The sequence below is a fragment of the Micromonas pusilla genome, assembly GCF_000151265.4.
Source record: "Micromonas pusilla CCMP1545 genomic scaffold MICPUCscaffold_12, whole genome shotgun sequence".
Taxonomy (NCBI): Eukaryota; Viridiplantae; Chlorophyta; class Mamiellophyceae; order Mamiellales; family Mamiellaceae; genus Micromonas; species Micromonas pusilla.
In genome coordinates this window covers 216,859-242,845 of record NW_003315893.1, presented here as the reverse complement: position 1 = coordinate 242,845, position 25,987 = coordinate 216,859, and the positions used below count along the sequence as shown (strand labels likewise).

The 25,987-nt window shown below is 67.4% G+C and overlaps 11 protein-coding genes across 11 annotated transcripts; 4 read left to right on the top strand and 7 right to left on the bottom strand.

The window, feature by feature from the left end:
* Positions 1–131: 131 nt before the first annotated feature.
* On the bottom strand, positions 132–1,609 carry MICPUCDRAFT_52052 (uncharacterized protein; the record flags this gene model as incomplete). The annotated part of the gene is made up of 4 exons (XM_003062280.1): positions 132–508; positions 570–786; positions 878–1,366; positions 1,574–1,609. 4 exons carry the CDS (start codon positions 1,607–1,609, stop codon positions 132–134), a joined length of 1,119 nt encoding a protein of 372 aa, XP_003062326.1.
* Positions 1,610–1,810: 201 nt separating this feature from the next.
* Positions 1,811–2,998, top strand: MICPUCDRAFT_52051 (uncharacterized protein; the record flags this gene model as incomplete). Its single annotated transcript, XM_003062507.1, has 1 exon — positions 1,811–2,998. The coding sequence occupies one exon, from the start codon at positions 1,811–1,813 to the stop codon at positions 2,996–2,998; it is 1,188 nt and encodes a 395-aa protein (XP_003062553.1).
* Positions 2,999–3,795: 797 nt separating this feature from the next.
* MICPUCDRAFT_42123 (uncharacterized protein) lies at positions 3,796–4,670 on the bottom strand (the record flags this gene model as incomplete). The annotated part of the gene is made up of 2 exons (XM_003062279.1): positions 3,796–4,337; positions 4,544–4,670. The coding sequence occupies 2 exons, from the start codon at positions 4,668–4,670 to the stop codon at positions 3,796–3,798; spliced, it is 669 nt and encodes a 222-aa protein (XP_003062325.1).
* Positions 4,671–4,991: 321 nt separating this feature from the next.
* MICPUCDRAFT_52049 (uncharacterized protein) lies at positions 4,992–8,488 on the bottom strand (the record flags this gene model as incomplete). The annotated part of the gene is made up of 2 exons (XM_003062278.1): positions 4,992–7,916; positions 8,060–8,488. The coding sequence occupies 2 exons, from the start codon at positions 8,486–8,488 to the stop codon at positions 4,992–4,994; spliced, it is 3,354 nt and encodes a 1,117-aa protein (XP_003062324.1).
* A 991-nt stretch (positions 8,489–9,479) lies between these two features.
* MICPUCDRAFT_52048 (uncharacterized protein) lies at positions 9,480–10,332 on the bottom strand (the record flags this gene model as incomplete). Its single annotated transcript, XM_003062277.1, has 2 exons — positions 9,480–9,861; positions 10,259–10,332. 2 exons carry the CDS (start codon positions 10,330–10,332, stop codon positions 9,480–9,482), a joined length of 456 nt encoding a protein of 151 aa, XP_003062323.1.
* Positions 10,333–11,565: 1,233 nt separating this feature from the next.
* MICPUCDRAFT_9776 (uncharacterized protein) lies at positions 11,566–11,775 on the top strand (the record flags this gene model as incomplete). Its single annotated transcript, XM_003062506.1, has 1 exon — positions 11,566–11,775. A coding segment is annotated over one exon (210 nt), but the record flags the coding sequence as incomplete, so codon positions are not given.
* A 237-nt stretch (positions 11,776–12,012) lies between these two features.
* On the bottom strand, positions 12,013–13,787 carry MICPUCDRAFT_48520 (uncharacterized protein). Its single transcript, XM_003062276.1, has 2 exons — positions 12,605–13,787; positions 12,013–12,402 (listed from the first exon to the last, which is right to left on the bottom strand). The coding sequence occupies exons 1-2, from the start codon at positions 13,574–13,576 to the stop codon at positions 12,118–12,120; spliced, it is 1,257 nt and encodes a 418-aa protein (XP_003062322.1). The 5' UTR covers positions 13,577–13,787; the 3' UTR covers positions 12,013–12,117.
* A 1,073-nt stretch (positions 13,788–14,860) lies between these two features.
* MICPUCDRAFT_42120 (protein arginine methyltransferase) lies at positions 14,861–18,165 on the top strand (the record flags this gene model as incomplete). The annotated part of the gene is made up of 4 exons (XM_003062505.1): positions 14,861–15,011; positions 15,134–15,271; positions 15,433–15,572; positions 15,850–18,165. The coding sequence occupies 4 exons, from the start codon at positions 14,861–14,863 to the stop codon at positions 18,163–18,165; spliced, it is 2,745 nt and encodes a 914-aa protein (XP_003062551.1).
* Positions 18,166–18,236: 71 nt separating this feature from the next.
* On the bottom strand, positions 18,237–19,552 carry MICPUCDRAFT_52044 (uncharacterized protein). Its single transcript, XM_003062275.1, has 3 exons — positions 19,475–19,552; positions 19,200–19,311; positions 18,237–18,797 (listed from the first exon to the last, which is right to left on the bottom strand). Exons 1-3 carry the CDS (start codon positions 19,511–19,513, stop codon positions 18,346–18,348), a joined length of 603 nt encoding a protein of 200 aa, XP_003062321.1. The 5' UTR covers positions 19,514–19,552; the 3' UTR covers positions 18,237–18,345.
* A 1,411-nt stretch (positions 19,553–20,963) lies between these two features.
* MICPUCDRAFT_68546 (uncharacterized protein) lies at positions 20,964–23,020 on the bottom strand (the record flags this gene model as incomplete). Its single annotated transcript, XM_003062274.1, has 5 exons — positions 22,942–23,020; positions 22,520–22,583; positions 22,227–22,274; positions 21,502–21,999; positions 20,964–21,336 (listed from the first exon to the last, which is right to left on the bottom strand). Exons 2-5 carry the CDS (start codon positions 22,576–22,578, stop codon positions 20,964–20,966), a joined length of 978 nt encoding a protein of 325 aa, XP_003062320.1. The 5' UTR covers positions 22,579–22,583; positions 22,942–23,020.
* Positions 23,021–23,721: 701 nt separating this feature from the next.
* MICPUCDRAFT_29134 (uncharacterized protein) lies at positions 23,722–25,661 on the top strand (the record flags this gene model as incomplete). Its single annotated transcript, XM_003062504.1, has 3 exons — positions 23,722–24,307; positions 24,482–25,084; positions 25,198–25,661. Coding segments are annotated over exons 1-3 (1,626 nt in total), but the record flags the coding sequence as incomplete, so codon positions are not given.
* Between the last annotated feature and the right edge of the window lie 326 nt (positions 25,662–25,987).

Here is a 25,987-nt window from a genome sequence, read left to right as displayed (position 1 = left end):
GGTCGACTCTGAGGATCCCCTATACAAGCGAATGTCGGGGTGGAGTTCAAAGGCGTCAGTTGGAGTTGAAAGGCGTCGCAGTCGGGGATTGAAAGCGAGGGCTGGGCGGAGAGACACGACGTGAAAAGTCCTTAAGGAACGGCGTTCACCTCGCCGACGCGGTCGTATGGGGACCAGCGTATAGAACGCGCCTGAGGGTCTTCTACGTCGTACGCGTACTCCCCGCCGACGGCGCCGCGGTTCCCGCGCACGACCCTCACGGGCGAGCACTGCGGAAACTTCTCGCGCCCGCCCATCGCGCGCCCCATCGTCGACAGCAGCGCGACCCCGCGGCTGTCCTCGTACTCGTAGTGCCTCCCCACGTCGTAGACGCCGCAGAGGCCTAAGGGCCATTCCATACGAGCGAACGTCGGGGTGGAGTTGAAAGGCGTCAGATGGAGGAGTTGAAAGGCGCCGAGGGCGGGTATTGAACGCGAGGGGTGGGCGAAGAGAAACGCCAGGAAAAGTCCTTAAGGAACGGCGTTCACCACGCCAACGCGGTCGTATGGGGACCAGTGTATAGAACGCACCTAAAAATTGTTTCGGCATGCGCCTCGCGGCGGGGTCGTCCGCCGACGCGCCGCCGCCGACGTCGTCGCTCACGACCCCGCACCGATGCAGAAGCGCCATGGAACACACGTGCGCGCCCGCGCTGTGCCCGATGAGCGACACGCGCGCGTCGTCGCCGCCGAATCCGCGCGCGTTCTCCAGAGTGAAGCCCACCGCGTCGGAGACTTCGCGCCACATCTGTAACGAACAGTTCACCGGTCAGTTGAAAGGGGGAGCGATCAAATGTTGAAACCGAGCGGTTGGTGAAAACATTTTGTATAGAACGCACCTGATCCGCCTCGGCGCGCGGGAACAGCGTGTAGGTTGCGACGCACGCGATGACGCCCTCCTCTGCGAGTCTCGAGGCCATGGGGGCGAAGTGCCACTTCTCGCCGACGGCCCAGACCCCGCCGTGGACGAACAGCGCGACGGGGAACGCGCTCGAGTCGCTGTCGCCGCCGCCGCCGCCGCCGCCGCCGCCTCGTCCTCCGACCGCGTCCGCGATCGCGCCCGCGCCGTTCGCGAGCGACGCGCCGTCGGGGAGGTAGACGTCCATGACCGCGCGCGGCGCGCTCGCGTAGCGGACGTCGCGGACGATGCGCACGCCGCGCGCGTCGCGCGCTCCCGCGACCGCGTCCGGGAGCGAGCGATGGAGGCGCAGCGCGCGGACGCCGTACGGGATCGCGCGCACGACGCCGAGGGCTTCGTCGACGAGGACCTTGCCGATCTCCGCCGCGCGTTTGAGCTTCCCTCTGCCCGTCGGGACCGAGCCTATGTCCTGGAGAGGGGAGGGACGACGACGACGACGACGACGAGGAGGAGGGGGGGGGAGGGAAGGGATGGGTGAGCGGCGACGCGCGAATTAAAATCCGAGCGCGTTTCCTAATGAATTGTTCCGTCGCGACGAGGGTTCGTCGCGCGCGCGCGCGACGCCGGCGCGGGGGATGACCGCGCGGAGGGGGCCGAGCGCGCGCGCGAGACGCACCCCCGGGATGGCTTTGATGCCCTCGAGGAAACTCATCTCGCGACGAGGCGTCGCGTGAGCGCGCGCGCGTGCGAAAGCGGAGCCTCGCGGGACGCGCCTGCCTCGTCAGCCGGTCAGCGCAGCGTCGTCGCGAAGAGTAAGAGCGCGAGCGTGACGAGAGATCCTCAGGCGCGTTCGTCGATACAAACGTTCACCGCTCGGTTTCAACATTTGATCGCTGTACCTTTCAACGGACCGATGAACTGGAATCAACCCAGGTGCAGTGCTGGGAAAACGTTTTCGGCCAACGGCAACAACGGCCACTACTCACCGCCGCGCGAGCCGCCGCCGCGCCGCGACCGCGTCGCCGTCGGAGATGAACTTCGCCCCTCGCTCTGGTCCCGCGAAGCGAGGCGGAACGCTGTCGAAGGAGACGGAGGCGTTCTTAGCCGGTGCGTCGTCGCCGCGGATCCGACGACGCGCGAGCCCCGGTACCGGTCAACTCCGACGAACGCCGTTCCGTTTTCATCCCTCCTCTCCCTCGTCGCGTCGTCCATCCCGTCCCGTCCCGCTGCCCTCCCTTCCGCTGACGTTCGCTCCCTCCCTCCCTCCCTCCTTCCTCGATCGCGCGCGCCGCCAGACACGCTCCGCGCGAGCGGCGCGTCCAGACGCGAGGTTGAAGACGCGCTGAGACGCGCGGCGACGGGACGGCCGATGCGCGACGACGCTTCGACGACCGCGTCCGCGCGCCGGTCGTCGTCGCGCAGGAACTCCATCGCGGCGACGCACGGCGTCATCGCGCCGAGGGTAGGCCGCGCGGGAGGAGGAGGAGGAGGAGGAGGATCAGGCGGCGGCGGCCGCGCCTGGAGAGGCGGCGGCGTCAAGACCAAGGCGGCCATCGACCGCGACGCGTCGCCGCTCGAGCCGTACGACGCGAATTCCCTCCCTCGCGGCCGCGACAACGAGGCTGCGAAGGACGCGCTCGCGGCGACGATGGAGTGGGGCGAGACGACGTCCGCGCGCGCCAGGGTCGCCGCCGCGGTGCGCCGCGAGAAGGAGAAGGAAGCGACGGAGGCGCGGCGACGCGCGGCGGCGGCGGGGGCGGCGGACGCGTCGAAGATGACCGCGGACGACATGGTGGACGCGATCGCGCGGGAGATCGACGAGCGGTGGGCGTTCTTGCGCGAGATGGACGCGGCGGGGTTGGGGGAGAGGCACCGCGGCGTCATCACCGCGGAGATATCCGCGCGGGTGAATCAGCTGAAGCGGTTGGACGCGATGTTGTGCGAACGCGACGGCGTCCCCATCCGCGGCGCGGCGAGCGCGGCGGCGGCGCGGCGGCGGCCGGGTCCGGGTCCGGACCCGTCCGACGGCGCGCCTCCATCGGGCGAGGTGGGCGGGATGTACGAGAGAGCGCTCGAGCGGATGCGCGCCGCGCGGAGTTGAGGGCACGCGCGAGGACGTAGAAGGTCGTGCGCACTGTGCGTATATTTTCGCGTCGGCGACTGAAGAATTACAAGTCTCACAGCTGTGATCGCCGACGCGACGCGTCGTCGAGAGCGACTAGTTAATAACGAGACGGGACTCACGCGCGAGCCACGTCACACCAAACACCCACCACCCCCACTCGTGTTCTCAGAACGCACAGAGAGAGTCGACCTCGCGACGCGGGCGCGTCGCCGCCCCCGCCCGTCGCCTTCGACTCGTCCGCGTTTCAGGGCCGTTCTATACAAGCGAACGTCGGGGTGGAGTTCAAAGGCGTCAGATGGAGTTCAAAGGCGCCGAGGACGGGTATTGAAAGCGAGGGATGGGCGGAGAGATGCGCCGGGCAAAGTCCTTAAGGATCGGCGTTCACAACGCCGACGCGGTCGTATGGGGACCAGTGTATAGAACGCACCTCAGAGGCGTTCCGAGAAACCGAATCGAATCGAACCGAATCGAGTCGAGTGATTAATCACTCCGCCTTCTCCGCGGCGGCAGCCTTCTCCGCCTTCTTCGCCTCCCGCTCCGCCGTCTTCCGCTTCTCCCGCTCGAAGATCTCCTTCTGAAGCTCCTTCGCGGCCGCGAGCTTCGCGAGCAACCCCTTGTAAAGCCCCAAGTCGCCGTTCACCTTGGTCAGCTGAGGGTCGTTTCATACAAAGCGACGTCGGGGTGGAGTTCAAAGGCGTCAGATGGAGTTGAAAGGCATCGAGGTCGGGGATTGAAAGCGAGGGGTGGGCGGAGAGATGCGCCGGGCAAAGTCCTTAAGGATCGGCGTTCACCACGCCAACGCGGTCGTATGGGAACCAGTGTATAGAACGCGCCTGAAGCCCCGACGATTCCGCGAGTTTCTCCAACGCCGCCGGTTCCGTCGCCTTGGCGAGCTCGAGCAGACGGAATAAGCCGATGGCGTCGTACCTCGAGTACGCGAACTTCCCGTCCGCGACCAGGGACTTCATCTGCGCGAAGATCGGGGACGCGAGGACGCCGTCGACGCCGCTGGCGCCCTCCGCGAACGACGCGAGCTCGGCCGCGTCTTTTCGCACCGTCGCCGGATCCTCCTCGAGCGCCTTCACGAAGCACTCGAAGATGGTGTTCTTCTCCTCCTCCGAGGGGAACCCCTCGAAGAGCTGATCGTACACGGACACGAACCCGAGGGAGGACAGCTTGCTGTACGAGTACTTCTTGGAGTATCGCACGAAGTGCTGCGTCACGAGGAGCTCCTGGAGCGCGACGGACCAGATGGACGGGATCGGGTAGGGGTAGCTCTTCAAGAACTTCTGTTTCGTGTCCGCGACCGTGACCTCTGCGCGCGCGCGCGGATCGGGAGGGAGGGAGAGAGAGAGGCGGCGGGGGTGCGCGCGTCAGATCGAGATCGATGCGACGCGGCGGCGCGCGAGTTTCGCGAGGGAAGGATCGACGACGCGGAGGAGGAGGCGCGCGCGTCGACCCGGCGGGGATAAAGATCGCGGCGAGTCGCTCTTCGATAACGCGACGCTCCAGGTGGCGCACCGTTCAGATCGACGGCGGCCCTGACGGCGACGCCGCGAGTCGCGCGCGCCTTGGACGCGCGGCGCGCGCCCGTGCGGGGCGCGGTCACGCGGCAGACGGCGGAGGCATGCGCGGCGATGGACGCCATTATGGTGTGAGAGGCGTGGGAGGCGGGCGAAGGACGCGCGGCTCGGTGTGCGCGCGATGCGTCCCGTCGCGCGCGCGCCGCGAGCGGCGTATCGCGAGGCGCTTATCCTCGAGGGACGTCCGTTTGTACACGTCGACACCGCTTTTTTCTCGCACGCGAAGAATTTAAACCGTCGTTTTCGAGTTAATCGATTCGATTGTTTCGACACCAGACCAGACCCTAGAACCATTGATGAGAGGACGCGCGACAGACCCATTAAATTTCGCGCGTTTCTCTTCTCCGCGCTTTCGCCGCCCACTCCTCTCGCTCCGGAAAGACTCCTCAATACCACCCCGCGCCCGCCCTGGACGAGCGCGCGGGCGAGACCGGCGGCGACCTCGACGTCGCCCGCGCCGCCGCCGCCGCGCCGCCGCCGCGACCCCTCGGCGGCGACGGCGACGGCGACGGCGACGGCGGCGCCGGCGCCGGCCCCCGACGGCCCGCCGCCGCCGCCTCCGCCCAAGATCCCAAGCCCTCTCGAGACGCGCGCGACGGCGGCGGCGGCGAGCGGTACCTCGGTTTCGACTTCAGCGCGGGCGCGGGGGGGGCGGCCCCGGCCGTGGACGGTCGAATCAGCCGCAGCTGTTTCGGCACGGCGCGCGCCGGCCGACGACGAGGCGGCGTCGCGCCGCCGCCGCCGCCGCCGCCGCTCGCGCCGACCGGGCCGCCCCTCTCGACGCCGCCGCGTTCCGGGCTCCTCCTCGCGTTGTCGTCGTTCGCGAAGGACCCGCGTTCCCTCAGCGGCGACGACCTGCGGCCGCTCCCGCGGACGCCGACGCCGCCGACGCCGCCACCGCCGCCGACGCCGCCCGTCTTACCGGCGCCCGGAGGGTCGTACGTCCCCGTCGCCTTTCTCCCCGTGCTCGAGTCCCACCCTCGCACCGGTCGCGGCATCTCGGACGACCGCGTCGTCAGGCTCGCCTCGATCTCCCTCGTGAGCCGGTCGAACAGCCCGTCCATCCGCGACGAAGACCCCGCGGGCAACGACCGTCGAAGCTCGTCCGTCGCTCTCAACGCGTCATCCGCGGGACCTCCGCCGGACCCGCCCGCCGACCCGCGAAGGTGATGGTCGCTGCGCAAGGCGGAGTCGAACCTCCCGCTGTTCCGAAGGAGCTTCACCTCTTGTTCGCGCTGCTCGAGTTGTCGTATCCGCGCGTTGCGCTTCTTGAGGTCCTCGCGAAGGGCGTCGTTTTCGTCGTCTTTCCTCGCGCACGACGCCACGCGCTCCGCGGCGACTCGCTCCGCCTCCGCGACCCTTCGCGCGGCGGCGTCGATCTCCGCGCGCAGCTTCGAGGCTTCTCGCTCCGCGTGCGCCTCTCTCGTCTCCGCGCGTCGAAGCCGCGCGATCTGGTCCTCGCGTCCGCGCTTGTGCACGTGAAACGCGCGCTCTCGTTTCCGAATTTCTAAGAACTCCTCCTCGAGTTTCCGTCGCTCGCTCTCCGCGCGTCTGAGCGACTTTTTCAGGAACCCGACGCGTCGCTGGACGTCCGCGTTCGCGGCGACGACGCGCGCGCCGCGCCGCGCTTCCGCGTCGCCGTCGCCGCCGTCGTCGTCGTCGCTCTCGCCGCCGTCGCGGAAATACTCCTCGAGACCCTCCCCGACGTCCCCCCCCTCGCCGCCGCCGCCGCCGTTCGATAACATCTCCGCGATCGCGCTCGACGTCAGCGCCGCGGCGACGTGCGCGTCCACGCACTCTTCCCTGAGCCGCGCGCACTCGCGTCGCAGCGCGGTCGCGTCCGCGTCGTAGCGTTCGAAAACGTCCGCGAAATCGCTCGCCGACTCCACCGCGCGAAGTCTAGCCTTCGCCGTCGTCGCCGCGGCTTTCGCGTCCGCCGCCGCCGCCTCCGCGGCGACGACGCGCTCGTTCGCATCCGCGACCGCGGCGTGCGCGCGCGACTCCACGTCCGCGCGCGTGGTCTCCTCCGCGCGGAGCATCCCGAGAAGCGCGTCGTACCGCCGCCTGGACTCCTCGACCTCTTTGCGTAAATCTTCGTCGCCGTCGGGGACCAGGCCGCGTCGCGCCGCCGCCGCCGCCGCCGCCGCGCTCGCGGCGTCCAGAGGGAAGCGTCCCGGCGCGCGATTGGTCAAGGACTTCGGCGTCGTTCCCTCCTTTCCCGGGGGCACGTACACCGGGCCGTCGCCGCCGTCGTCCGGTTGGAAGTACGCGTCGTAGTCGTCCTCATCTTCCGCGCCGCCGCCGCCGCCGCCGCCGCCCGTGACGTCGTCGTACACGTTCGAAAACTCCGCCTTGAGCGCCTCGAGGCGGTTCCCGAGCGCGTTCGACGTCGCGGGCTTCGCGAACCCAAAGTCCGGGGTGCCGTCGTCGTCGTCGTCGTCGTCGTTCCCTTCCGTCGTCGTCGTCGTCGTCTTCGTCGTCGTCGTCCGCGGCGCGGCGAATTCGAGCGGCGGCGGCGACGGACGGTCGAGCCTCCTCCTCCTTACCTCCCCGCTCGGGTCGGGGGCGAGACCCTCCGGCAGCTTCGCCGGGCGTATCGGGCTCAGAAGGCCGTTCGGCGCGGACGCCGTGTGCGCGTTCGCGTCGCGCGCGCGAGGGGGAGACCGCGGCGGCGGCGGCGACGGCGACGGCGACGGCGACGGCGACGCGCGCCGACTCTCCCCGCCGCCGGCGACGACGTCTCGCAAAGACACGAACGCCGCCGTCGCGTCGGCGCCGTCTCTCTTCTCGTCGTCCGTCGTCGTCGTCGACCTGAAGCACGCGACCTCTATCTTCTCCGCGCGCTGCGCGACCCTGAGCGTGTTCAGCGTGTCCAGGTAATCCTCCTCGAGAGGGGACACGCACGCGAGGAAAAACGTTTTCGCCCCGCCCGCGAGGAGCGGCGTCAAGCGCGTCGTCAGCGCGCTGTCCCTCGCGCTCAACACCGGCGACTCGTCGACGCCGACGACGCTTCTCCGCTTCGAGAGCTCGTCGACGACGCGGCTGAACGCGAGGAGCTGCGCGGCGGCGAGCTTCCGGTCTCGTTCCCAAGCCGCCGCCGCGCCGGCGTCGGCGTCGCCGCCGCGGAAGGACCGCGACCCCATCAAGTCGACGACGTGCAGCCTCGACGCGCGCGTCTCCGCGCCGTCGTCCACGATCACCGTCACTCTCACGAACGCGTGCGCGCGGTTCGAGCGCACGCGCGCGACCGCGCCCGCGAAAGAACTGGACGACGTCGGCGTCGTCCAGTTCGTCGACCGCGTCCGCGCCGCCTGCGTGGGTGAAGCGATCGGTCAGTCGAACGTCTTACCGGTCAAACGTTGAAAGGGAAGCGCGGGTGAAGAGTGACGACGGGAAAAGTTCTCAAGGAACGGCGTGCACCACGCGAACGGGGTCGTATGGGAAGCAGTCTCACCGCCACCGCCGCCTCCGCCTCCTCCGCGCACGTCACGCGCACCGTCGTCGGCTCGCGGTTGTTCTCGGAGCCGCCCTCCCCGCTCGGGGTCATCTCGAGCAGGTCGCGCGTCTCCCCGCTCGGGGTCATCTCCCAGGACGACATCCCGAACGTGAACGCGACGTCTCGGCGCTTCGCGCGTGTCGCCGTCGCGCGTCTGAACATCTCGCCGACGCATCCGCTCAAGACGCCCCCGCCCGCGTCGGTCGTCTCGTACGCCCCGCCGCCGCCGCCGAAGAGCGCGTGCGACTTCCCCGTGCCGCTCTGCCCGTGCGCGACGATCGTCGCGTCGAACCCTTCCATCACCCACGCGGCGGCGTCCTTCGCGAGTGACGCGGGAGCCGCGCCTGAGGGTCGTTCCATACAAAGCGATGGCGGGGTGGTGTTCATAGGCGTCAAGTGGAGTTGAAAGGCGTCGAGGTCGGGGATTGAACGCAAGGGGTGGGCGGAGAGACACGCCGGGAAAAGTCCTTAAGGATCGGCGTTCACCACGCCAACGCGGTCGTATGGGAACCAGTGTATAGGACGCGCCCAAGTCGGACGCGTCGTCGACGCGGTATCGCCGCGGCGGCCTCGGCTCGCTGAACGGGCCGGTTCGCGCCGAGGACGACGCCGGGTCCGCGATCGACAGCACTTTCGTCGTCGTCGTCGCGCGATCGCGATCCGCGGACGCGTCGCCGGAGAGGATGGAGACGATCCCGCGCGCGTCGTCGTCGGACGCGTCGTAGCGCGTCGATCCGACCGCGGCCGCGCGGAGCGGCGCGGGGAGGACGGACGCGCGCACGCTCGCGCGCGCGACGCGCGCGTCGCCGCCGCCGCCGAGCGCGGAGAGCTCCGCGTGCATCGCGCGGAGGTCGTCCGGCACCGCGGCGTACCGGAACGTCGTGCCCTGTCGTCGGAGACGGACGGACGGCGGGGTGATGAGATGGACGCGGGACGCGACGACGACGACGACGACGACGACGAGGAATTGGAAATGGAAACCGACGACGCGAGCGGGACGGACGAGGACGACGCCGCGGTCGAGACGCGCGAGACGGCGCGGGAGCGATCGAGGGAGCGCGCACCGAGTTCGCGGCGACCAACATCGCGCCGCGCGCTCCTCCTCGCGAGGCGAGGCTCGCACTGGCGACGGCGCTCCGCCCGTCCGAGAATCTATCTGATGCCTTGCGTGAGTTTCAAACGGCACTCGAAGTCGAGGCGCAGACGCAGACGGGACGGACGCTCTCCGGAGCCGCGCCGCGCGCGCTCCGACGACCCTTCAAGACGCGACGCTTCTCGCCGTCGATCGTTAAAAACCCTTCCTCCATCTACGCCGCTACTCGACGAATAACTCATCTCCCTCCTGGGCCCTCACACCCAGAATAACGCCTCCCCCCCGTCAGTTATCCCCCCACTGCGTCACCCAACTCGAGTAGTGCAGGTACCCCACGAGCAGTCCCACGACGGCCCCGACGCCCACCTGCACGGGCGTGTGCCCGAGCGAATCCCGCAGCGGCCGCGCGTCCGCGACCGGATGGTTCGCCGGGAGGTTCATGATCATCTCGTTCAGGACCTCGGCCTGCCGTCCCGCGTGCAGGCGCACGCCCGTGGCGTCGTACATGACGACGAGCGAAAAGACGAGGCACAGCGCGAAGAGCGACGAGTCCAACGATTCTTTCAGCCCGACCGCGGTCGCGAGGCCGACGACGAGCGACGTGTGCGACGACGGCATGCCTCCGGAGCCGACGACGCGCGTCCAGTCGAGCTTGCCGGTCGTGTACCTGGGGTCGGGGTCGGGGTGGGGGGCGGGGGAGAGGGGGAGGGGGGGCGATCGTGAGCGACCGGAGGCGAGACGGGGGGGCGGGCGACGACCGCGCGAACGACGGACGACGGACGCGCGATGGGGCGGCGGCGGGACGCGCCAGTGCGTGAAGACCTTGGACACCTGCGCGACGCTGCGACGACGAGACGAGCGGGACGGACGGGAGAGGGAGCGGACGGGGAGAGCGTCAGGGAGGGATCATTCGACGGAGAGGAGGACGCGGCGACGGGCGACGGACGTCGATCATCGATCGATCGATCGACGCGCGGGGGGGAGAGGAGGCGCGGCCGCGGGGAGATAGATCCCGCCGTCCGGGTCGCCGCGGGGGGCCGCGCGCGCGAGGACGAGCGACGCACGTGAACGCGAGCAGCGCCGCCATCAGCGCCGGGCTCGACACGAGCGCGGGCATTCCCCTTCCCAGCGGGCTCATCGCGCGCGCGGCTCCTCCCCGCGCGACGCCGCGACTGAGACGACCGCGGCGCGCGGCCGACGAACGAAGACGATGAAGTCTCATGAGCCGCTCGCTACGATAAACAGGTATGAGGCTCGAAAACCCGACGAAAAACTCGTCAACTCGATATCTCGAAAACTCGGCGTGACCGGCGCGGTAGCCGTAAACTTGGCTGTATCTGGTCCAACATTACGCCGTGAATCGATTCACGACATCGTTATTAGAAACTTTCTCCGTGATCTTGCTGCGCGATATTGCCTTTCGACGCCGTCGTGCACGGCACCGACGACGACCATGGATGACACATCTTCGCGTTTATTCGAAGCGGGCAACTCGAGAAAACTTTTTGGCAAAAAGTGACCCTGGCTTCTTCAGGCGCCAATGACATCGTTTTTCTCACATCAAGTGGTGTTATCTTCTTAAATATACTGATGATATACATTGCGAGGAACAATTCTTCTCACTGTGGCGATGTCATTCATGGCGTTCCGGCGATGCCATGGCCGCGCGAACACGCCGACCCGAGACGTCTGGCAAAAATATTTAGCCGTGCGAGAAATTTTTCCACCTGAAAACGTCAAAATGTGTCGTCCATTGTCGTCGTCGGCGCCACGCGCGACGGTGGAAAAATGCGACATCGCGCAGCAAGATGACAGACAAAGTTTCCAATAATGATGTCTTGAATCGATCCAGGGCCTCATGTTGGACCAGATACCGCCAAGTTCACGGCTACCGCGCCGGTCACGCCGAGTTTTCGAGATATCGAGTTGACGAGTTTTTCGTCGGGTTTTCGAGCCTCATAACAGGTCGCGAGTCGGCGACTGGAAGGGAGACTCCAAGGAAGGTACCGCGCGTCGCACACCCATGACGCGCGCGCTCGGCCTCGCGCTCGGCCTCGCGCCGACGCGCCGGGACCCTCCGCGTCGCGCGCGCGCGTCGTCGCCGCGACCTCGCGTCGACGTCCGCGCGTGCCTCCGCTGCCGAAGGCGCGCGGCCGCGACGACGACGACGACGACGAAGGGCGATGAAGGGCGAGAGCGACGACGTCTCCATCTCTCGTCGCGGGGGCGACGCCTCGATCTCCCGCGCGCGCCGCCTCTGCCGACGCCGTGCCGCGGCGCGAACGACGACGACGCGGACTCGGCGCGCGCGTCCTCGTCCTCGTCGTCGTCGTCGTCGTCGTCGTCGTCCGACGCGGAGGACGACCCCGCGGACGCGCCGCTCACGCGCGTCGCGCTCGCGCTCATTCGATTCTACCGGACGCAGATCTCCCCGCTCACGCCGCCGTCGTGCCGGTTCGTGCCGACGTGCTCGTCCTACGCCGTGAGCGCGTACAAAAAGTACGGGCCGTGGCGCGGGTTCGCGCTCACCGCGTGGAGGATCCTGCGGTGTAACCCGCTGGGGGGGAGAGGGTACGACCCGCCCGTCTGGGAGAAGTTTCCCGTCGGGTTTCGCGCAACCGCCGGTCCCGACGACGACTAGACCGACCCGACGGCCGACGTCTTCGCGATCGATCGATCGATCCATCGATCGATCCAGTCGTCGTTTGGATTCAACCGGACCGGACGGTCGGGGACGAACGGAACCGAACACGTCGGGGTACAGTACCCTCACGTGGATCGCGCGGACGGACGTAGCGTAGCAATGATAAGATATAGATAGCGTTAAACACCACAGCCCCGAGCGAGCGCGACGCGCCGTCCCCGCCCGTCGCGCCTCGCCTCGCCTCGCCGCTTCGTCACGCCACGGCAAGTAGTCGTCGCGTCACGGCGAGTACGCGTCGAGCTCGCTCGCCGCGTACCCGTCCACCTCCTCCCGCCCCGGGTGCGTCGCCTCCTCCGCCGCCGTCATCTGATCGATCTTCTCCATGGCGACGTCCAGCCGAGCGTTCGTCTCCTCCACGGTCCGCGCGACGTGCATGACGTCCGCGCGCTCGATGCTCGAGATGTGATCGCGGAGGTTCAACAGGAGATTCTTGAACCCGGCGAGGTACGCGCTGACGCGTCGTCGGTGAAACTCCACGGTGACGTGCGTGTCGCTGACGTCCACCTGAGAGCCGTTCCATACGAAGCGACGTCGGGGTGGAGTTGAAAGGCGTCAGAAGCGGAATTGAAAGGCGTCGAGGGAGGTGTGTCGGGATTGTGAGCGAGGGACCCTGGGCGGAGAGATGCGCCGGGAGAGAAAGTCCTTAAGAAACGGCGTTCACCACGCCGACGCGGTCGTACGGGGACCGGTGTGAGATGGGACGCGCCTGGACGAGGTTCCCCGGCACGCCTGGGGTGGACACGTTTCGCACGCCGCCGCCGACAGAGCCGTTCGGCGACGTCACCGTCGCCGCCGCGAGCGCGGTGTCCACGTCCAGCGCGCCGCCACCGGTCGTCGTCGTCGGCGGCGGCGGCGGCGACCGCGCGGCCATCGCGGCGTACCCCGCGCCCGCGAACTGCCGCCGCGCCGTCGCCGGCCCCGCGCCGAGCGCCGCCGTCCCGCGCGGCGGCTCCGGGTCCTTCTCGTCCAGCGTCCGCTGCAGCCGCTCGATGGGGGAGTCTGGTCCATCCACGGGGGAGGACGACAGGAGCATCTCGAGCCGGTCGAGCATCGGCGACGTCGGCGAGTCCGGATCCGCGCGCTTCCTCGCGTGATACCGAGACTCGGCTGGCATTGATGAATCCGCGTTCGCCGTGTAACCCCCCTCGGACGGGGAGTACGGGCGCCGCGGCTGCTGGCTTCCTCCCGCGCCGGCCCGCTCGTCGTAGGAATCGTTCGCGGGTTCGTACCGGTCGCGGTCCCGGATCGCGGCCGGGTTCATCGACGGGCCGCCGGGCCCGCTTCTGCCGTCGGCGTCGGTGAGGTCGGTCGCCGCGGGGTCCATGCCGAGGTCCGTCGCGAGCGCGTATCGCACCGCGGGGAGGTGAATGAACCTGTTGAACTGCTCTTTGAACGCCGGGGATCGCTCGCGGACTTTCTTGCCCCAGTCCTTGAACGCGATGCCGTTCTTTTGAAGTATGCCGGTCGCGATGCATTCGCTCAGCGCGCTCGTCGGGTCCTCCGCGAAGTCCTTCACCGCGCGGAAGAACGCGCGCCACCCGCCGAAGTCGATCTGGAAGAGCTCCTCGAACGGCGCGTTGTTGTGCACGAGCTCGACGTAGACGAGGCGGACTTTGTCGATGCCGCCGTCCGCGGGGACGTCGGCCTGCTTCTTCTTGCCGATGCCCCCGGACCCCATGGTCTCCGCGGCGTCGGACGGGGAATTGAGAATTCCAATTCCTCGATTTAGGCGCGCTCGCGGCTCCGCTCGACCCGCGATGCCTCCTCGACGCGCGCCTCCGCTCCGCCGCCGGGCCCCGGCGCGCGCGAAAAGAAAACTCGCGTGCGGTCCCTCGCTCGTGCGCTCCGGACGGCGCGCGCGTGCGGACTGGCCTTCCCGCGCGTCTTCGCCACGATTCTCTTTTCAGCAGAGGACGTCGCGCGAATGTTGACCGCGAAGGCCGCGGTTCCGAACCCATCGCGTACGATTCGTACGAGTGAACAGTCAGAAAAGTAGACGCGAGCTGTACTTTCGCACCGCGCGCGGCGGTTTCTCTCCCCGCGACGCGAAAAACGCTTCGCCTTCGATCGTCGACCGACGTCCGTCGCGCGCATCTCTCCCCGCGCGCGCGCCGCGCCCGCGACGGAATCGAACTCGAACTCGCTCGCATCGCATCGCATCGCGTCGCGTCGCGTCGCCGCCGTCGAGCGACGCCGCGCGTCGTCGCGCCGTCCGCCCGCCCGCCCACCCGTCCGCGCGCTCCCCGACGTCGCGTCCGATGCCGCCGACGTCGAAGCCGAAGTCGCCCAAGTCGCCCCCGCCCGCGATCGGGCACGACGTCCCGCCCGACGTCCTCGCGCAGATCGAAGCTCGCGCGGGCGCGAGCGTCTCCGACGTTCCCCCGGAGCTCGTCAAGTTCGCGGTCGAGAAGAGCAAGCGCGCGGGGAACGACGCGATGCGACGAGGCGCGCACCGCGAAGCGATCGCGGTGCGACGACGCGACGCGTTCACGTTCGTTCGTTTTCGTCGACCGAAAGGATCCTTTCCCTCCCTCCTCCGAACGACGCCGCCGCCCCGCCCCGACGCGACGACTGACCTCCCTCCGATCGTCATCGCGTCACGTCGCCGTCCGTCCATCAGATGTACACGCAGGCGATCGCCGGGGACGCGACGGACGCGACGCTGCGCTCCAACCGCAGCGCCGCCTTTCTCGCGATCGGCGACGTCGAAGCCGCCATCGAGGCGCGTTCTATTTCCACGCCGGTCCCCACACGACCGCGTCCGCGCGGTGCACGCCGTTCATTATTAAGGACTTTTCTTTCCGGCGTTCGTTTCTCTCCGCCCAGGGTCCCACGCTTTTAATCCCGACACACCTCGACGCCTTTCAACTCCTCCGCCTGACGCGTTTCGACTCCGCCCCGACGTCGCCTCGCGCGGACCCTCCCTCGACCCCGAGGACAGGACGCCGCGCGGTGCGTCCAGATGGACGACGCGTGGGCGAAAGCGCACTACCGCCTCGGGTGCGCGCTGACGGCGTACGGGGAGTACGCGCTCGCGGAGAGGTCGTTCGAAGCGGCGCGGAAGATTGCGCCGGGGGACGCCGCGGTGCGAGAGCGGCTCGCCGCCGCATCGGGTGCGTGTGATTTTGGTTTTTCACCCACGTCTTTTGGTTTTTCACCCACCCCTTGGGTTCAATGTTTGATCGCGTCCCCTTTCAACTGACCGATGAATCCATCGAATCGCCCGCGTCGTCAGAGCTCGCGGCGGATGAACGCGAACGCGCCGAGGCGCAGGTGTACGCGACGCGACGCGACCTCGCGCGACGGCTGAAGGACGCGAGGAACGCGGACAGGAAGGAGATGATGGAGACGGGGTGGAAGCAGCAGATGCAAGGTGCGCGCGTCGCGCGTATGTACAGTAGTGTCGGAGAAGAAAGTGTCGGACGCGAAAGTGCCGCTCGCGCCGCCCCGTCCCTCGTCCCCCGTCGACGATCGACGTTCGATCGACGCCGACGCCGACGCCTCGCCTTCCTCCTTTCCTCCTTTCCTCCGCAGGCCCGGACTGGGACGCGAGCGACTACGAGTGGCGCCCGACGTTCTTGCCGCTGATGCGCGCGAGGAAGCTCGACGCGAAAAAGTTCTTGAGCGACCGACGCCGAGCCGGGATGCTGCGATTCGCCGCCGCCGTCGCGGAGGTGCGTTCTATACACTGGTCCCCATACGACCGCGTTCGCGTGGTGAACGCCATTCCTGAAGGACTTTTCCCGGCGCCTCTCGACGCCCACACCACGGTTTCAATCCCCGCCCTCGACGCCTTTCAACGCCAACTGACGCCTTTGAACTCCACCCCGACGTTCGCTTGTATGGAACGATCCTGAGCTCGACGCGATCAAAAGAACCCTCCCAACGTTGGACGACGCGCCTCGTCTCGCCGCGTACGCCAGAGCGGTCAAGCGCGCGTGTCCCGACAAGCGAATCGTATCCGTCGCGAACGGCGCGTGCGGGGTGCTTCCCATGATGGCCGCGTCGGCGGGCGCGACGAGGGTGATCGTCGTCGAGCGGAACCGCTTTTGTTACCGCGCGGCGAAGCAGTGCGTTCGGAGCAACAGAGAGAGGCTCGGCGACGCGTTCGATCGAATCACGCTGCTCGATCAAAAGCTCGAGACGTGCCGCTTGAAAGGCGACGACGCGCCGCTCGAGCTCGACGAGACCGCCGGTGACGACGCCGGGGCGCTTCCGCCGCCGCCGCTCGCGACGATCGACGCGCCTGCCGACGTCTTCCTCACCGACCTCTTCGATCACAACGCCGGGCTCGGGCTCGGCGTCCTTCGCGCGATCGACCACGCCAGGGACCGCGGCCTCGTGACCCCGGACGCGGTCTGCGTCCCGGGGTCGATCACGGTGAATGCGGCGCTGTTGAGCCTGCGGATGGAGACCGTCTCCGGGTTCGACGTGAGCTCGCTGAACGCGTACCGGTGGCACCCGCAGGCGGCGCGTTTGCTCGAGCTCGCGCGGGAGCCGCATTTGTTGTTATCGGACGTCTTCGAGGTGACGCGCGTGGACCTGACGCGGCGGCTGAGGGAGAAGGAGAAGGATAAGGAAGACGACGAGGAGGAGGAAGAGGAGGGGAAGAAGAAGAAGAACTCCGGCGGCGGGAAAGCGGCGTGGGAGGACGATTTCGAGGTGCGCGTCCCGGTCGTCGCGGACGGCGCGTTCAACGCCGTCGCGTTTTGGTTCGAGTGCGACCTCGGCGGCGGCGAGGTCCTCCGCAGCGTCGCGCCGCCGTGGGGGGGCACCGGCACCGGCACCGTGGAAGGAGGAGGGGACGATCAGGAACCTGCTGCGACGAAAAAACGGTCGGATGATACGCGTTACTTCGACGCGGACTCGTTCGGCGTCGCCGTGCAGTACCTCGACGAGACCTTCGTGGACGCCTCCGAGACCATCTCTCTGCGCGTGCGAAGGGATAAAGACCAGGTGTTCTTCACGTCCACGCCCCCGCCGACGCGCCCGCGGCACGCGCACATCCCGCAGTGGCACTACGACATGCTCCACGACGCCGGGCGGAACGAAGCGTACGACGCCGCGATTAAGACGGCGGTGACGGCGACCAAACGTCGCCTCGGCGGTCGATGCGAGGTGCTCGACTGCGGCAGCGGCAGCGGCCTCCTCTCGATGATGGCCGCGCGCGCGGGCGCGACGCACGTCACCGCGGCGGAGCGCGACGGGCACATGACGGACGCGGGCGAGGAGAACGTCTGCGTGAACGGCTTCGCGGGCGTCATCACGTGCGTGAACCGAGACACGCGGTACATGTTCACGTCTCAGAGCCCGGGTTTGGAGCCAAAGTTTGGTCTCAAGCCGGACGGCGCCAAGCCGGAGATGGAACGGCTCGCGGATCTCATGGTGTTCGAGGTCTTCGACAGCGGTCTCATCGGCGAGGGCGTGTTGCACGCGCTCGCGTTCGCGCGGCATCGGCTGCTGACGACGGACGCGGCGCTCGTGCCCGCGAGGGCGACGATCTTCTGCCAGCCGATCGAGATGCGCTTCGGCGAGCTCTCCGTCGAACTCAACGTCGGCGACGGAGAGGGGAACGACGCCTCCGACGCTACGACTTTTTCGTCCGACACTATGAGTACGACGACCATGACGTACGACATGTCGCAGGCGAACCGGTGGCGGTGGCGCAAAGACTACGAGGGCATCAACCTCGAGCGCGAGAGGCACGCGAAGCGGTGGACGCCGCTCGCGCCCCCCGCAGAGGCGTTTTCGTTCGACTTCAAAGCCGTCACCGCGGAGACGCTGAGACCGGAGGCGATGGACGTGACCTTTCAGATCGACCGCCCGGGCGTGTTCAACGCGATCGCGTTCTGGTTCGAACTCCATCTGAACGACGACGTGCGCGTGAGCACGTCCCCGCACGACGGCACGAAAGGCCAGACGTGGCAGCAGGCGGTACAACATCTCGAAGAGGTCGAGGTGACGCCGGGCGACGCGGTGCCGTTGATCGCGACGCACGACACGTACGGCGTCGCGTTCGAGGTGAACGACGCGAAGTTCCCGGACCGCGCGACGCGACGCACGGGCGTGCCGCTGTACGACCCGACGTGGGCGGTCGCGCACGAGGGCATCAAGAAGATCACCGACGACATCGCGAGGGCCATCGTGCAGAGTCCGATCGAGTACAGAGCGGCGGCGGAAGCCGCCGTCGCCGCGGGCGCGAGGCCCGGCGACCTCGGGCTCGAGACGGACGTCGGCGCGGAGTACTGCCTCAGGATGATGGCGTGACGGGCGGGGGTTATGTGGTGAAGGAAGAGAGAGAACGGCGTTCGGTTCGTTTCGGTTCGGTTCGGTTCGGTTCGTTTCGTTGCGTCTGCGCGGGTCGCGTTCTATGTAAAAATCAATTCGGATCCGGCTATGTCGCTCGACGCCAACTCTCCACCCTCCCTCCTCGACGCGCGCATCAAATCACGCCGTCTGCATGCCCCACCGCTCAGCGAACTTCTTCGTCTCCGCCGCGACGTCCTGCCCCTTCTTCGCCATCCGCTCTTGCTTCCACTTGGGCACGAACAGCTTCTTCGGCCCCGTCGGCGCCCTCTTGTTCTTCTTCGCCGGCGCCGCGCCGTTTTCGACGAGCCACTCCCTCCGCTTCGGATCCGCGTCCGTGTACGCCAGGGACATCAGGTCGAGCCCGGCCCGCTCCGCCATCTTCTCCAGACCAACCTTGTTGATCGTCTTCAGCGCGTTGGTGGAGATGCGAAGCCGAATGTACCGCTGCTGCTCCGGCCAGTAGACGCGCTTGTACTGCAGGTTGGCGCCCTGGAGCTTCTTGTTGCGAATGTGCGAAAACGACACCGTGTACCCGTTGTTCGCCTTCTTGCCCGTGAGCATGCACTTGCGCCCGGACTTGCCGTGGATGTCTGCGGGGACGAGGTCGGCGGCGACGGCGAGAGGAGGAGAAGGTCAGACGACGATCGATCGACGGCGACGGCGACGGCGAGGAGTTAGATCGATCGAGGAAGAAATTCGTTCGCGCATTCCGCGAGCGCGAGAGGCTGGACCAGAACCCTATCCCCAAAGCGACGCGCGGATGTCGCGCGGACGCGGCTCGCGCGACGCCTCGACGCGCGAGATGCGACGCGCGCGACGCGCGCGACGCGCGCGCGACATCCTCGAGACCTCGCGCGAGCGGTCGCGGGGCGCGGGCGCGCGTCGCCGCCGCGCGCGCGCGCGCGGACGCCGTCGCGCGTCGACGCGCGAAAAACCCGCCCGCGAGGGTTAAAAAGCCGCGCGAGGAGACGGGGTCGGGGTCGGGGACGCACTCTCGACGGTCGTGTTCACGCGCGCGACGGGGGACGGCGTCGTCATCGCCATCTTCTGGAACTTCGCGGTGAGGTTCCCGGCCGCGAACGCGCTCTTGGAGCCGTGCGAGACCTGCGGAGAGCGAGGAGGAGGAGGAGACGTCAGCGCGCGATTCGCGGCGACGACCCTAGCGGAAGCGCGACGGACGGACGGACGGGCGGACGACGCGGCGCGCGCGCGGCGCGACGCGCGCGGACGGCATCGCGCGACGCCGGAGGCGAGGGAAGAGACGCACCGTCGCGGTGGGCTTGAGGGTAAGCATGGCGGTGGACATCGGTCTCGTGCCTTGCGTCGTCGCAACTGACGGGAGGCGCGGTAGCGATTGAGCGCAGCGACGACGACAGGAGCTCCAGAAATCGGCTCGCCCGTGCGTTCGTACTCGTTTCGTATGAGCAAACGCACAGATTATACAGTACGTACTGTAACAGAGCACCGTACTCGCGCACGAACCGCGCGAAAACCAAAGTCCGAAACGCCATTCGTCGTCGCGCGCGCGGCGTCCTTCCCGTCGCGTCATGGAGCCCGACGACGGCCTCCAGGCGCTCCTCGCGGCGGGGCGCGAGGCGCGAGCGATCGTGAACGCCGCGCGGCAGGGTGCGCCCTCGTCTCGTCTCGTCGCGCGGCGTCGAAACGAACGCGGCGCGACCTCGACGACCGACGACCGCGACTGATGAACGAGGTGCCACCTCGTCCCGCACCCCCTCCCCGCGTCGTCGTCGCAGCGAGGCAGCGACGGCTGAGAAGCGCGAGAGATGAAGCGGACGCGGTGGTGATGGCGTACCGCGCTCGGAGGGAGGCGGCGTACCAGCGCGCGCTCGCGGAGGTGCGCACGTCCTCAGATCTCTTCGCGCGTCGTCGTCGAATCGATTGTATGTCTACCCGTCGTTCCCTCCCGTCCGCGCGCTTCATCCCTCTTCGTCCTCTTCGTTCGTTTCCTCTCGCATCGCAGCGCGCGCGAGACGCGACCGCGGCGGCGGCGCGCGTCGACGCGGAGACGGAGAAAGCGATAGCGGACGCGACGTCCGCGGCGCGCGCGAAGAAAGGGCGAGTCGTCGCGATGCTCGCCTCGCGCGCGCTGCGCGCGTGTACTGAACGCGAGACAGCCTACTCTGATTTCGCGTTTTGTATAGAACAGGCCTCACTCTCGACGCGCGGGGCGCGCGCGCGACGAGACGAGAGAACGCGCGCGCGATGTTACAGTATACGTGCTCGGATCTTCTATCACACGCTCCTAATCGCTACCTTTTCGTACACGTGCGAGACGGTCGCGCGCGTCTCAGACGCGAGTCGCGCCGCTCTGAATATACATCACCGCGCGGGCGGACGAATGCCGTCCTTCGTCCCGCGCCAGCCTGTACAACCGTAATATCGACAGCTGTCGCGACGGACGGACGACAATACGTCGCCGCCGCCAACCCACCTATTATCCCTCCTCCCCACCGTGCCGAGGGTGGCCGTGCCTCGTCGATCGATTCGATCGATCGGTCGATCGCTCGCCGCCGCCGCCAGCCACCCCCCAAAAAAGAATGTCCCCCCCTTGTAATACACCTCGATCTTGCTTCGATGTTTCCCTCACCCCCCGCACCCGCTCCCGCCCAAGCCCCTGCGAATTGAAGTATCAACACTACCTAAGAGACGCCGCCTCGCCGAGCCGACGTCGCGTCGCCGCCGCGGGGTGTAATATTCCCGCGTCAGCCGCGCGCCGCTCGCTTCGCCGCGACGTATCACATCCCTCCGTGAGCGTTCACGCCGTACATCCCCGGCGTCTGCATGAAGCCGACAGGCACGGGCCCCGAGGCGTAGTACCCGCCGCCGGCGTGTCCCATCCCCCCTCGCGCGGCGACCGGCAGCGCGGCGCTCGTCCCGCCGATGTTGGCGCTCGCGTCGCTCCCAGAGTGGCTGCTGCCGCCGCCGTCGTTGTTCGCAGCGCCTTTCGCGTTGCCGCCCTTGCCGCTGCCCTTGACGGACGTGATGTCGTGAATCGACGACCGACGCTTGTCTTTTTTGTTCATCGAGTTGAGCCGGATGAAGTACTTTTGCGCGTGCGACGCGACTTGCGTCGGCGTCCGCGAGATGACGAAATTCCGTGAGATGGACCTGAGGTCGGGGTGGAGTTCAAAGGCGTCAGATGGAGTTCAAAGACGTCGAGGGCGGGGATTGAAAGCGAGGGGTGGGCGGAGAGACACGCCGGGAAAAGTCCTTAAGGATCGGCGTTCACCACGCCGACGCGGTCGTATGGGGACCAGTTTGAGAAGAACGCACCTCCAGTCCCCCTTCCCAAACTTCGCGAGCCCGAGGAGGAACAGACGGTGCTCCTCCTCCGTCCACGGGATCCCCTTGCGACGTTCCTGGTCCGTCGTCTTCGCGGGCGCGCTCTTCGCTTTGGCGCCGTTTGCGCCGTTTTTGCTCGCGTTGGCGCCGGATCCTCCACCCTTCTTCGGCGAGTGTCCGCTCGACCCTTTGCTCGAAGCCTTCGCGTTGCCGGTGGGGTTGCTCTGCGCAACCTGCGCGATGGGCACCGCGTGGTGCGCGGGCTGCATCATCTGTTGGTGCGCGGTGTCGTTTCTCGCGTCGTAGTGCGGCAGCGGGACGCGGCCGGATTCGATGTTTTTGATGTCCTCCTGGAGGAGGTTGAAGCGACGCTTGAGGCCGACCATGGACTTCCCGGGGACGTTCGCGCCGAACTGCGTCCAGCTGTCTTCGCCGTCGAGGTCGCCGAACTGCGCGAGCGTGTTCTCGAAGAGCTTGTCGTCCTCGACGCTGCGATCGGGAGAGAGGAGGGAGGTCGCGAGAGGAGGCGGGAGGGGGGTCAGTCGTTGACTGGAGAAAAAAAAGCTTTCTCAAAAAAAAAAGCTGGTTTCGCGAAAACCGAAACCCTGGGTTTTTTACAACAACGGATCTGCGAAGATTCGCGATTTGAGACCGCAAACGGCAGTGGGCAATTAGTCGCATAAAAAACGTGGCCGCCAAAGGTCGTGTCAACGCACGTCCACTGGTCTTGGATGAGCATGTCTAGGCCGCCGTACCCGGGGCTTCTGCGACGTCGAGACGGGGGGGACGACGTCAGCGACGGGGCGCAGAGGGGGGCGGGGACGCGCGGGGACGCGCGCGACGACGCGCGCGCGACGACGCGCGCGCGCGCGAGAGGGGGGGGGGGGGGTTGCCGAAGCTTTTCTCGATTCCCCCGAGAGAACGAACGCGCGCCCCTCTAGAAAAAAGGGGAGAGGGGCGGTTGGGGGGGGACGCGACGCGGCGCGCTCGCGGGGACGGGTTCGCGCACCGCCCGAGCTCGAGGCCGAGGCCGTCGAGGGAAAAGTTCGCGTTGAACGCGTCGACCATCTGATCTGTTTCGAAGAGCGCGCGAGGAGATCGTCAGTCGTCGTCGCGCGGGAGAGCGGCGGGCGAGCACGATCTGGTTCTGGGACGCGAACGAAGCCCGAACACAGAACAACCGAACTTCGGACGCGTCGGCTGAATCGCCGCGACGGCGCCGCGCGAGCGGTCGCGTGACCGCGTCGCGCGCTCGCGGGACGTTCTTCACGGCGTGAGGAACCGTCCGCGCGCGCGCGCGGACGTTTTCCGACCGCGCGCGCGGCGCCGCCGCGCGAGTTCCGGCACCGTCCGCGACGCTTTACGCCTCGCGCAGCGCCGGCCCAGAAAAACAGCGGATGTGTTCCGGAAAACGCGCGAAGGCGCGCGCACCAGAGATTACTCCGCGATTACGGGGCAACGCGCGCTCGAAGACGACAGTGAGGACGTGTTCTCGACGTCGCGATGCGCGAACGGAAGGAGGGCGCCGGCGAGGTGTCGCGCGCCGCGTGTGAGATTATGGAGACATGGAACCAAGCGGGACTCCGTGACGCATTCAACGAGAGAATCTCCGATCTCACGAACCCTGACCTTGCGCCGACTTTTCGTCCCTTGCATGTCGTTTTTCGACGCCCGCGCCTGTATGGGACGCAGTCTGGAAACGACGCTCAAAAACGAAGATAGTGATTTTGGAACGCTTTATGCGCGTGACGAGGACAATCTGCGAAAGATTCCGCGCCGCACGTGACATAACAGGGGCGGGGGCGGCGAATTTCTCGAAACGTTGGGTTTTGGTTTTCGTTTCGGTTTTGGTTTTTTGGTTTTGCGCAATTCGTCGTTCTCATTAGTGGATGCCAAGTCACGAGACGCGTTAGCGAATCATAGCTCGCGCAAAACGCACGCGCGAAAGACGCTCTCTCATAAAGCGACCGACGTACTCCCTCTGGAAATATCACGCCTCGCGCGTTGAGTTATAAACCAAGAGAAAACCCCCGTCGGAACATCCAACTCGGGTGGGGTGTCGCGCGGAGGACCCTTGAAACGACGGTCTAATTCGGGGGCCGCCGCGCCGCGGTCGGTTGGTTTTTCGGGGCGGGCGCTCGGAAAAGGAGGCGCAGGCTTGAGGGAGGAAGCGAGGAGCGCGACAACAGAACAGAACTGAACTGAACCGAACCGCTCGCGACGACGACGCCGCGCGTCATGCCGCCGGACGAGGCGGGCACCCTGGTGGAAGACCTCGAGGATATCGGCGGCGCGGAGACGTCGGACGGGATCCGCGTCACGCGCGACCTCCCGCCGATCGTCGCGACGAGGCGCCGCGCGACCGCCGAGAGCGGATCGCGCGGCGTTCGGCGCGGCGGCGGCCTCGGCGCGTGCGCGGCGACGAACGCCGCGATCGGCGACGTCCCGCCGGACCGACTCGAGGACGTGGACGTGGACGACGACGAGGACGAGCCCTATGAGCCGGAGCCGGACGACGACGACGACTTCGCGCTCGCGCGTCCAAACGCCGCGTCCATCGTCCCGGGACGCGCGAAGGTGCACGTGCGAACGTTCGGGTGCTCGCACAACATCAGCGACTCCGAGTTCATGGCCGGGCAGCTCAGCGCGTACGGGTACACGCTGACGACCTCGCCCGAGGACGCGGACCTGTGGGTCGTCAACACGTGCACGGTGAAGAACCCGTCGCAGAGCGCGATGAACACGGTCATCGAACGAGGCAAAGCGGCGGGGAAGAAGCTCGTGATCGCCGGCTGCGGTGCGTGCTGTACACTGGTCCCCATACGACCGCGTCGGCGTGGTGAACGCCGATCCTTAAGGACTTTCCCCTGCGCATCTCTCCGCCCAGGGTCCCTCGCTTTCAATCCCGACACACCTCGACGCCTTTCAACACCGCTTCTGACGCCTTTGAACTCCACCCCGACGTTCGCAGTCCCGCAGGGCGACAAAAACGCGAGAGAACTGGACGACCTCACCCTCCTCGGCGTCACGCAGATCGACCGCGTCGTCGAGGCCGTGGAGCGCACGCTCGCGGGCGACGCCGTGCGTATGCTCGCGAAGAAGACGCTCCCGGCGTTGGACCTGCCGAAGATTCGGAGGAACGAACACGTGGAGATCGTGCCGCTCTCCACGGGATGCCTCGGCAAGTGCACGTACTGCAAGACCAAACACGCGCGGGGCGAGCTCGGGTCGTACGCGCCCGAGGCGCTCGTCGCTCGCGTGCAGACCGCGATCGCGGAGGGGGTCACGGAGATATGGCTGTCTAGCGAAGACACGGGCGCGTACGGGATCGACCTCGGGACGGACGTCACGCGGTTGCTGAGAGACGTCACGGCGGCGCTTCCGAAGGACGGGAGCTGCATGTTGAGGCTCGGGATGACGAACCCGCCGTACATCCTCGCGCACCTCGACGCGGTCGCGGAGGCGATGCACCACCCGGGCGTGTACGCGTTCCTTCACATCCCGGTGCAGGCGGGCTCGGACGCGGTGCTCGGGCGAATGAAGCGCGAGTACGTCGTCGCCGACTTTGAAAAAGGTGTGTTCTACGAGTACAAAAGTTTTTCACCCATCGTTCGGTTTCAACACTTGATCGCGCCTCGTTTCAACTGACCGATGAACTATTTTTGTATGGAACGACCCGACCCAAAGTCGTCGACACGCTGCTCGAGAGAGTCCCGGGGATCACGATCGCGACGGACATCATCTGCGGCTTCCCGGGGGAGACGGAGGAGGACTGGGAGATGACGATGGCGCTGTGCAGGAAGTACGACTTCATCGAGCTGCACCTGTCGCAGTTTTACCCGCGCCCAGGGACGCCCGCGGCGCGCATGAAAAAAGTCAACTCGCGAGAGGTGAAACGCCGCAGCCGCGAGCTCACGAATTACATCGAATCCTATCTCCCGCACGGCGCGCTCGTCGGGACGACGCAGCGCGTCTGGGTCACGGACATCGCGAAGGACGGGATTTCACTCGTCGCGCACACGAAGAGCTACGTCCAGGTGTTGCTTCCGGGCGGAGAGGCGGAGCGCGCGCGGCTGATGGGGAAATCGGCAGTCGTGAAGATCATCGAGTCGGCGCGGTGGTACGTAAGGGGGGAGGTTCTGGAGGTGGAGGAGCGGACCATCGCGCGTCCGAGGCCGCCGCCGACGACGACGACGACGACGACGGCGGCGACGACGACGGCGACGAAAGGGACGGTGGTCAAAGCGAGGAAGGGAGGGATGTTCGCCGCGTTGGACGCCGAGCTGGAGAAGAGGAAGAACGCGAAAGACGGCGGGGGGTCGTGCGCGACGTGCGGCGCCGCGGAGGGCGAGACGTGCGGGGAGTCCTCTTCTTCTTCTTCTTCCGCGACGGCGACGAGGACCGGGTCGGCGTCGTTCACGTCGCTGGAGTATCTTCTCTTCGGAGGGATAGCGTTGGGCGTCCTCGGCGTCGTCTT

Bases quoted from the DNA above. Each gene is read 5' to 3' on its own strand.
- MICPUCDRAFT_48520 (XM_003062276.1), bottom strand. From the start codon at position 13,576: ATGGGGTCCGGGGGCATCGGCAAGAAGAAGCAGGCCGACGTCCCCGCG. The intron at 12,403-12,604 runs GCGCGTCCCATC...AACGGCTCTCAG, and splicing joins TGCCGGGGAACCTCGTCCAG to GTGGACGTCAGCGACACGCA.
- MICPUCDRAFT_52044 (XM_003062275.1), bottom strand. From the start codon at position 19,513: ATGTCCACCGCCATGCTTACCCTCAAGCCCACCGCGACG. The intron at 19,312-19,474 runs GTGCGTCTCTTC...CGCTCTCCGCAG, and splicing joins CCCTCAAGCCCACCGCGACG to GTCTCGCACGGCTCCAAGAG. The intron at 18,798-19,199 runs GTGCGTCCCCGA...TCGTCCCCGCAG, and splicing joins CGTGAACACGACCGTCGAGA to ACATCCACGGCAAGTCCGGG.